Source organism: Epinephelus moara, chromosome 5 (genome assembly GCF_006386435.1).
Source record: "Epinephelus moara isolate mb chromosome 5, YSFRI_EMoa_1.0, whole genome shotgun sequence".
In the NCBI taxonomy this organism is placed as follows: domain Eukaryota; kingdom Metazoa; phylum Chordata; class Actinopteri; order Perciformes; family Serranidae; genus Epinephelus; species Epinephelus moara.
The window spans coordinates 47,961,281-47,971,540 of record NC_065510.1 but is presented as its reverse complement, the minus strand read 5'-3'; the positions used below and the strand labels follow the sequence as shown (position 1 = coordinate 47,971,540).

Below are 10,260 nucleotides of genomic sequence, written 5' to 3'. Positions count from 1 at the left end.
TAACATCTGTACAGATGTGAAGCCCTGACTGTATCTGACTGAGCCTTAATGAAAGCTGTTGTATTTTTTTCCGTCTGAAAATATTAATCTTACAGTCAGACACTATTTATTCAGCCCCTGTAGTTGAGGAGACAGGTCAAACTGATATGATGCTGATTTATAGGAGAATTCATGTCAAATGGAGGATAAACCATGAACATAAACTACAGATCATCTGTAAAGCATTTTAATAAATTAGTCTATCATAATTAAAACAACTGGAGACTGAAAACAAACTGACATATGGGTCTGATCACTTTTTTAATGAATTGACATCATTCCAGACAGGATGTAAGTGTGTCTGTGACTTCCTGTATGGACTGAAGACTGCTGGAAACTGTCTGACTTCACCGCAGCTTTTTGTCACCGCCCCCCGCTGCGGCCGCCTGCTCTCGTCTACTTTCCAGGCGAGGCGCAGTTCATCCCGAACGAGCCTATTAACAACAACAGCTATCCACCTCGGCGCGCTGTGATGACGTCATGACTGACGCACTTGCGTGACCAAAGATCGTCTCTGCCTGAAATACACATTACTCTGCCAGGAAATCAGCCAATACCAGCATCGTTCTCCAGTAACAAAAAATGCATTTTTCGCTGGTAAAAAAATAACCAAAAAATTTACCAGCCAGAGACAAAATCTACCCGGAATTGGAGAGTGGCGAGTGTTAGTTGCGGACCCTGTGTGTCACGTTGTGGGGGTTTTGGCTACAGGGCTATTGTTTTTTGCAATATGCTCTGTGGATGTCTGTATGCACTTGTTGATGTTGTGACTATGAAGCAGTGTCCTGTATATATGTACTGAAAGCAAATACCTCCGACTCTTGTCACGTGGCAATTAAAGTTCTATTCTATTCTATTCTATTCTATTCTATTCTATTCTATTCTATAACAGCATGATGTAAAGTACTGTAACAAAGTTCGACATTTTACAGCTTACCCTTTGGGGTCTAGGGGATAATTGGCCGTTTTTGACTACTTTTCATTTTACCTTTAAATTTCACCTTAAAAAACTGTTTANATTTGAACCATATGATATGTATTTTTAAAACCCTTTGGGGTCTAGGGGATAATTGGCCGTTTTTGACTACTTTTCATTTTACCTTTAAATTTCACCTTAAAAAACTGTTTACCTTGCCTTGTTTGGTATCATTCTTTTCAGCACAACCTCACCTGTATGACTGTACAGTTACTTTTGGCATTTTGACATACTGTATTAACACACTGGACCTAAAATCACACATAAAACATAAAATCCGAGTAGGAAAAAGTTTGATTTTTGACTGTGAAAACCACAAACATGTCTAACGAACCATTTTTGTAACTTAGAATGGAAATATAAATTGTGAACTCAAAAACTTATGAACAAATTTAGCAAACAACAAAGTTATATATAACTATTTACATGAAAATGCAGGCAATGCCTCAGGCGTTTTTTGAACAACTATTTACAAAACAATCAGATGCCACACAACTTATTTGTGCCACTCTGAAAAGCAGTTCCTGTCCACCACAACACAGAGGGGCACATCACAGGCCTGACACTTCCAGGGTGTGTCACTCCTCCTGTTGTCCACCTGGAGGCAATGTTTGCACCTCTGTCTGCCTTTTGTGGCTTTTTGGCTTGCATCTGTGGCTGTGACAATGGGCACAGGAACATGATCAGCTCTCCTGCTCTGAGGAACACCTTCCTTGTCCATGCCACAAAGCTGACTCACCAGCTCCACCATGAAATCTTTATGTGTCATGGGCTGCACCTGCTTGGCATTGCTCATCTCACGGTGCAAGATGAAGGCATTTGTTGTTGCAATGTCCAAGAAGTGCAGCAACATGGTCCTGTACCAGTGACCAGTTTTTCTGTGGGTGGAGTAATACTGTATGAGCTGATCTGACAGATCAACCCCACCCATACTCTGGTTGTAGGCCACGATTGGTGTGGGACAGGGAAAGTCTCGCACAGCCCAGCGTCCATCTCTGTCCTTCACCCTTCTCCGCACTGTGTCACCTGAAAATGCAGGATGGATGGTGGAGCACACAGACACCTCCCGTGTGTCCATCCACTTCACAAACACAAGTGGGCCCTCTCTGATCCATCTCACTGATCCTCTTTCACATCTTTTGGTGAGAGCATTTTCCCTCCCTCTGGGGCATCCTTTTCTGCTCTCCCTGTAGGTGCCACACGCTCCAAATTTCATGCTGGCCAGGTCCATGAATAGTTTGGGACTGGTGTAAAAATTGTCCATGTAGACGTGATATCCAGTGCCAAGACAGGATGGCTGAATAAGCTTCATGACCACATCATAAGACAGCCCATGTTCACTCACAGTTACTGCCTTGCCAGTGTATATGCTGAAATTGATGGTGTAGCCACTGCTTGACTCGGCCAATACAAAAAGTTTAATCCCCCATTTAGTTGGCTTGTCCTTCATATATTGTGTCATGCCAGTTTTTGCCTTAGTCGCCACCATCCTTTCATCCACTGCCAGCTCCCTCCTCGGGTGGTAATAAGCCTGGCAGGCACTGAGGATATCATCATAAAGAGGCCTGACTCTAAACAATTTGTCATGGCCTGGTGTTCCCTTCTGTCTGTCATTATGAACATCCTCCTCAGGATCACTGAGGTGGATGTTCCAAAATATGGATCTGAACCTGTCTCGTGTCATCACTTTGGCTGGAAGGTGTACAGACAAAACGTGATTTTGTCTCCAGTAGTCTTGGAGACTTGGCAGCGACACCAAAGACATGTACATAAGAAGACCAAAAAACTTGTACAGATCATCTGTCTCTATGTCAGTCCATTTGTACTTTTTCCCTAAGTCCTTGTTTTTTGCAGCATTTTTGTTTGTGTTGCTGCAGATTTGCTTGACTGTGTCAGTGGCAAAAAACAACAGAAACAGGTCTTTTGGACTGTGTGGAGAAAGTGTCTCTACCTGGACTCCTGGTGTTCTCCGTGGCTGGAACCTGCTTACTGCTGGGGCAGTGTCAGCATCCTCCTCTGTCTTCCAGGGCTCAGAGTGGAGGCGTGGCTCTGGCTCTGCCGCCTGTGTCAGTGGAGACCGTGACCGTGTGGGCGCGCTACGCCGTCCCCTCCTCTGTGCGGACCTCCGGGTGCCACTCGGTGCGCTCGTCGGAGGCTCCTTTTCCTCTCTCTCCTCTTCCAACACAAACGATGGATCATCCCCTTCATCATCAAAGTCCTCACTCTCTGGCTCCGACTCCGGATCCGCGTTTCCCTCCGCTACATCCCGCTCAAAGAGGAGATGCAGTGCCTGCTCCACATTCAGGAGTCGCCTCATTGTTTTGACACGCAAAACAAAAAAACGACTGCACGACACACTAAACACACTGCACTATACACCAAACACACTACACTACACACTAACCATACACTCCAAACACGCTAAATATCACCAAATCTCTAACTATTTCTCCGCTCACTATCGCTATCGCTGTTTCTCTCTTGCCGCCGTAACTCCCACAAACCTTCCCCTCTTTCCTAGCAACAAATGCTGCTGTTGCCATACTATTTTTTGATTGGTTGATGTGGCGCATTTTTCCACCAATAGAAAAGGGGGTGTGGTGGGGTTTTTTTTTTCCTGCTGTTGTTGCTTTCAGCACTTCTGTCAGGCCGAAAAGCCCGTTTTTACCATTACTTCCTGCACCAAACGTGACAAAAATATTCAGGAAAATCATGGTGTTTATGATTTATCATAAGTCTGGTTTTATATGGCCTATCAACACAATTTAAAAAGTGGTACAAAGTTTGAAGTTCACTTTCCACACAAATTGAAATGGAGACTCAGTGAGGCTGTGTCTTGCTGCTACGTCGTCTTAAATCGGTCACGTGATTTTGACGCGCCGGCGCAGTTCTGGACCGTAGAGGGTTAAATCACATTGCAACATTAAATTAAAGCCACAAACAGCATTTATCGGGGTCCAAGCAAATTGCAAGCATTTGAATGTTTTTTAAAATGTCAAGAAGCTAAACAGTTGGAGTCACGTTCAGTGAAAATGTGCTTTGCTTGACTACATTTGTACTGCAATTTTATTTCATTCAAGATCTGGAATGCATCCCATTTCTATAAGTTTGTACACAAATAATGCTACTGTGTGAAAAGTGTCAAAAGTTATCCTGAAAATGCAAAGATTCAGACCACCTGAAGGATGGCAAGAGGAGGACTTGAACTCCTTACTTCTGCATCATAAGTCAACCAACGTAAAACTCAACTACTAAACCAAGTACCTGATCATTGCATACCAATCATCAAAAATGCCAAGGGACATACTTGTAGGTTTTGATAGGATGAACTGTGAATTAAATTAAGTTATTTTAACTTGAGTTGAATATATTGGAAGATTTGTCACAGGAGATTGGGGAGTTTAGTTGGAAATTGATAATGCAGCAGAGGATAAATCATGTCAACCTTGAAACCACAGCAGATCACAAAAAATGGGCACAAACAGGAGGGTACACACAACTTGTGTCATCTACCCAGGTGCAGGTAGTTTCCTGATGACCTCTTCAATCCTGCCCACTGGGCAATAAAGTGGCACAGGATAAATCAGAAGCAGAGGGCTGAGAGAGGAAGGTAACCCAACTTAAAATATTCACATTCACAACAGTTCAACTGTTGGGTATACAGTCAAACAAAATCACACATCAACCTGCTGGTGTCCAAAGAAGTCCTATTATGCTAATTTTCGGGGTCATATTTGTAATACTGGGGTCTAGCGGAATAGATTTAGGTACCTTCATTTTCAAAAAACACATTATTTTCTTAAACTGCCCATTTCTGCAACACCTCTGTCTTAAACACTTCGTTTGGGCTTATGTCCTGCCTCGCCAGCAGCCCAGTCTGCTCTGATTGGTCAGCTCACTCACTCTGTTGTGATTGGTGCAATGTTTAGAGCGTGTATCAGAAATGTCACGCCCCTTACCTCAACTGAATTTCACCTCCTGAGGCTACATGAGAGGCTGAAAGCACACTGTGGCCAAGGGAACAAGACCGTCAGTTCTCCCTTATCAAATTTAGCCTGAGTGGAACTCTGAAGAAACACAAGCCAAAAGACTCCAAACCACCTTTGCAAGAAAGACTGGAGCAGGATGTTTCACAGTGGTAAGTTTTTTTTTTTATTCATGATAACTGTAACTTATCTTTTTTATTTTTATTTTTTTAAGATATTTTTTGGGGCATTTTCAGCCTTTAATGGATAGGACAGACAAGTGTGAAGGGGGGAGAGAGAGAGGGGGAGTGACATGCAGCAAAGGGCCACAGGCTGGAGTTGAACCCCGGCCGCTGCGGCAACAGCCTTGTACATGGGGCGCCTGCTCTACCACTAAGCCAACGGCGCCCCCATAACTGTAACTTATCTGATGTTAGATCACGGTAACAACTGTATGTCCATCGACTGAAGTTGTAAACTGCTGCAAAGAAGTACAATAATTTTCTAAACAATATACAATTATTATTAAATTGCTACATTATGTGGAAACACCAAGAGTAGCACTCACCTGTTAAATAAAGTGGTGTAAAGCATTACTCCTTTTTTTATCTAAGCAGGCTTATCTAAGATTAGACTAATGTAGCTTGTGTTGGGTAATAATACCAAAGTTAGTGTGAATTTGGCTACAAACACATTCCATGTTAGAAACACACAGGTTTTAACTCATGAATTCAGAAATTTTACTATAGCAGATTGAGATGACAGATTTTTGTATTATACAGAAACAAATACATAAAATTACTTGTACATTCAAATGTCTTAGCTGTCATGTTTACTGTAACCATTCTACTAAAATGCAGCTGCATTGTATACTCATCTACAACTTCTCTTTGTTATCTACAATATGTTTAAGGTACAAATGTGTCATAGTTTTTTTTCTGTGATAACAATTTTATATGAAATCAAAGTTTCATAGTAAAACATGTTGCTTCCTGGATCAGTATTTGTTCTATGCAGGGATGTTTAAAACTGTATGCCCTGTCTCTTTTTTACTTATTAGGTTTTGGGGGAATGGACCAGGTTCCAGTTCATCCTACATGTCTGATACACCATCCAGACCTGGAGCCTGAAGAATAGTGAGTTTTTATGACATGTAAAGATACAGCTGTGTAAACTCAATTCTGAACACCAAGGTTTCACTATACCAAAAAACCCACTAATAAAGAAATGACAAATAAGTCTAAGAACTTTATTTTTAGCAAATGTAAAAAAAACGAAATGACCAGAAAACTTTGCAAATAATATACAAGACATAAATGCATAAACATATACACAAGCCACAGCCAGTCACTATGTTGGCCTCCAACTGCCCCGTATGCAGGTCTCTTTATACAGGGATGCCAGGTCCTTTGTGATGGAGATGTTCTGCATCTCCTCAGCAAATGGCACTCGGTTGTCAAACACCTCCACAAAGATGAGCCTCATCAGGTCATCTACAGTCTGTAAAATACTAGGGGTGTAAATCACCAGTTTCAACACAAAACAATATTATGTCAATTCTTTGGACAACGATATTCACGATTCAATGCAATTCAGGGGTCTGCGATCAATATTAGGAGATATTAAATGCCCATTACACAGTCTGTTACAGAAGACGCTGCCACTCCTTTCTGTTTTTTACTTTTGGCCATTAAAAACATGAACAACACAAAAATTATAAGTGCAGTAAAGTTCACTTTAAACTGACTCCACTAACACAAATAAAACTGCAAATGGGATAAGTTAACCATCAGGGCTCTCAGTCAGAGAGACCTTTCTAAAAGAAATGTTTTCATTTTAACTCAAACAGTCATCTTTTTATAAAACTTTAGGAATATCTGGCTTAAAGCCCTAAAGGAAAACTTCAGATTGACAACAAGATAATTCAACAAAAGAATCACATTTAGCTCAGTTTTAACTGGCAAGGTTCATGGACAAAACGATTGTTTTTTGCTAATCACCCATTATTATTTGAAGCATGTTGACATTGCATAAATCAGCCTAGTTGCTAGCGGACATTTTTCCTCTCTTATAGCCTAACAAATTACATGCAGCGTTAATACACTGAACAGAAATATACATGCAACACTTTTGTTTTTGCTCACATTTTTCATGAGCTGAACTCAAAGATCTAAAACATTTTCTATATACACAAAAGACCATTTCTCACAAATATTGTTCACGAATCTATCTAAATCTGTGTTAGTGAGCACTTCTCCTTTGCCGAGATAATCCATCCCACCTCACAGGTGTGGCATATCAAGATGCTGATTAGACAGCATGCTTATTGCACAGGTGTGCCTTAGGCTGGCCACAATAAAAGGCCACTCTAAAATGTTCAGTTTTATCACACAGCACAATGCCACAGATTTTGCAAGTTTTGAGGTAGCCTGCAATGGGCATGCTGACTGCAGGAATGTCCACCAGAGCTGTTGCCCGTGAATTGAATGTTCATTTCTCTACCATAAGCCGTCTCCAAAGGTGTTTCAGACAATTTGGCAGTACATCCAACTGGCCTCACAACCGCATACCACGTGTAACCACACCAGCCCAGGACCTCCACATCCAGCATGTTCACCTCCAAGATCGTCTGAGACCAGCCACCCGGACAGCTGCTGCAACAATTGGTTTGCATAACCAAAGAATTTCTGAACAAACTGTCAGAAACCGTCTCAGGGAAGCTCATCTGCATGCTCGTGGTCCTCATCGGGGTCTCAACCTGACTGCAGTTCGTCGTCGTAACCGACTTCAGTGGGCAAATGCTCACATTCGATGACGTCTGGCACGTTGGAGAGATGTTCTCTTCACGGATGAATCCCGGTTTTCACTGTTCAGGGCAGATGGCAGACAGCATGTGTGGCGTCATGTGGGTAGCGGTTTGCTGATGTCAACGTTGTGGATCGAGTGGCCCATGGTGGCGGTGGGGTTATGGTATGGGCAGGTGTATGTTATGGACAACGAACACAGGTGCATTTTATTGATGGCATTTTGAATGCACAGAGATACCGTGTTGAGATCCTGAGGCCCATTGTTGTGCCATTCATCCACGACCATCACCTCATGTTACAGCATGATAATGCACGGCCCCATGTTGCAAGGATCTGTACACAATTCCTGGAAGCTGACAACATTCCAGTTTTTGCATGGCCAGACTACTCAACGGACATGTCACCCATTGAGCATGTTTGGGATGCTCTGGATCGGCGTATACGACAGTGTGTTCCAGTTCCTGCCAATATCCAGCAACTTCGCACAGCCATTGAAGAGGAGTGGACCAACATTCCACAGGCCACAATCAACAACCTGATCAACTCTATGCGAAGGAGATGTGTTGCACTGCGTGAGGCAAATGGTGGTCACACCAGATACTGATTGGTTTTCTGACCCCCCCAGACCCCCCAATAAAGCAAAACTGCACATTTCAGAGTGGCCTTTTATTGTGGCCAGCCTAAGGCACACCTGTGCAATAATCATGCTGTCTAATCAGCATGTTGATACGCCACACTTGTGAGGTGGGATGGATTATCTTGGCAAAGGAGAAGTGCTCACTAACACAGATTTAGACAGATTTGTGAATAATATTTGTGAGAAATGGTCTTTTGTGTATATAGAAAATGTTTTAGATCTTTGAGTTCAGCTTATGAAAAATGTGAGCAAAAACAAAAGTGTTGCGTTTATAGTTTTTTGTTCAGTGTATTTTTCTTGGTGGTTTAAGTCACTACATTTCCCGACAGAACAGCACAGTGGAATTTCAGCCTGCATGCATGGTTTTTCAGCGGAACATTTTTGAAACAGAGCAGCTAATGTTGCTAAAGCACTTCTGATTTATTCCTGAGTAAATAACGTTATCCTCATCGTCATTCTCTTGGCCGCTTGCCATCTGCCTGCCACTGTTTGACAGTGACACAGTCTTGTACCTTCTGCACAGAGCAAGCGGAGAGCAAGGGGCAAGACAGGATTTGGGGTACAGGCTTGTTCAGGAGCTACAGCTCCACGGTGACCGCTTCCGGGTCGACTTCAGGCTTTTCTCTGCTATTGGACGCGCCGAGGTGTCGTCACAGTGTGTTGCAGTGAAATTTAAAAAAAATCAATTTGAGCGCAGGCTGGCGGCGCGCAGACGCCGTGGCATCAGCTCGGCGGTAGAGTGGTGCGCTCTTACGCCGCGGTAGCACATACACAATGAATGGGTTTCGTTGGCGGAGGTCTGCGCTTTGCGTGCTCTGTGTGAAAAGGGCTTTTTTTCCACCCTGCCCAGCAGCGGTACCGTGGCGAATGGTCCCTAACTGCGGGGAGAAAGGAGCAGGCTTCACCGGAGGTCCACAGGTTTTCCCGGTCCCTCGTCTCCGCTACACTTTGACTTATTTCCACCCAGCGGACAGCCTGGCCGTGGAGAACGGTCCCTAACTGCGGGGAGAATGGAGCAGGCTTCCCCGTATATCCGCCGCTTCCTCCACACTTTGACTTATTGACTTATTTCCACGCTGCCGACAGTGGGACTATATTCATTGTGCCGACAGTGGGACTTATATTCATTGTGCCGACAGTGGCTTGGAAAACCGCCCATAACCGTGTCACACAGGGAAGGGGGAAGAGGGAAGGTGGCTGGAGTTCCTTCAACATTTGTGGTTAGATTATCATATTTTTTTATTGACAAAAATATAGGCTGCTTCGGCTGTTTTTTTTATGCGCACATGTGCCCCTAAATATTTTTTACAGTTCGCACACACCTATTTTTAGTCGCAAATGCGAGTGAAACGCTCGCACTGTTGAGCCCTGAGTCCAAACAAGGGAAATTTGCGGTCGCACTGAAAAAAGCAGTGTCTCCTCAACAGTTCCTCAACATTTCAAACTCTCCACAGCCTGCCCATATGGTAAAGAAATAAAACAAACTTATAAGAAGTTTCCATTACCTCCAGTAGTAAACATTTATGTCTTATACGTATTGTGTATCTTTTAAGGCTTGTAAGTCTCATACTATGATTTACTCTTGAAAGTGACCACTTTTGCATGTTTTTCATTCAGCATAAATAAAGGATTAAGCATGAATCAAGTAAAAGGCCCAGTTAGGCCTAAGTCAGCCTAACTAGGGGCTGGTACAAGGCAAGCCTGAGCCAGCCCTAACTAAAAGCTTTATCAAAGAGGAAAGTCGTAAGTCAATCAATCAATCAATCAATTTTATTTATAAAGCCCAATATCACAAATCACAATTTGCCTCACAGGGCTTTACAGCATACGACATCC

General features: G+C 43.0%; 1 protein-coding gene across 1 annotated transcript; it reads right to left on the bottom strand.

The window, feature by feature from the left end:
• Positions 1 to 6: 6 nt before the first annotated feature.
• LOC126390137 (piggyBac transposable element-derived protein 4-like) lies at positions 7 to 2,846 on the bottom strand. Its single transcript, XM_050044295.1, has 2 exons — positions 1,153 to 2,846; positions 7 to 1,040 (listed from the first exon to the last, which is right to left on the bottom strand). The coding sequence occupies exon 1, from the start codon at positions 2,784 to 2,786 to the stop codon at positions 1,512 to 1,514; it is 1,275 nt and encodes a 424-aa protein (XP_049900252.1). The 5' UTR covers positions 2,787 to 2,846; the 3' UTR covers positions 7 to 1,040; positions 1,153 to 1,511.
• Between the last annotated feature and the right edge of the window lie 7,414 nt (positions 2,847 to 10,260).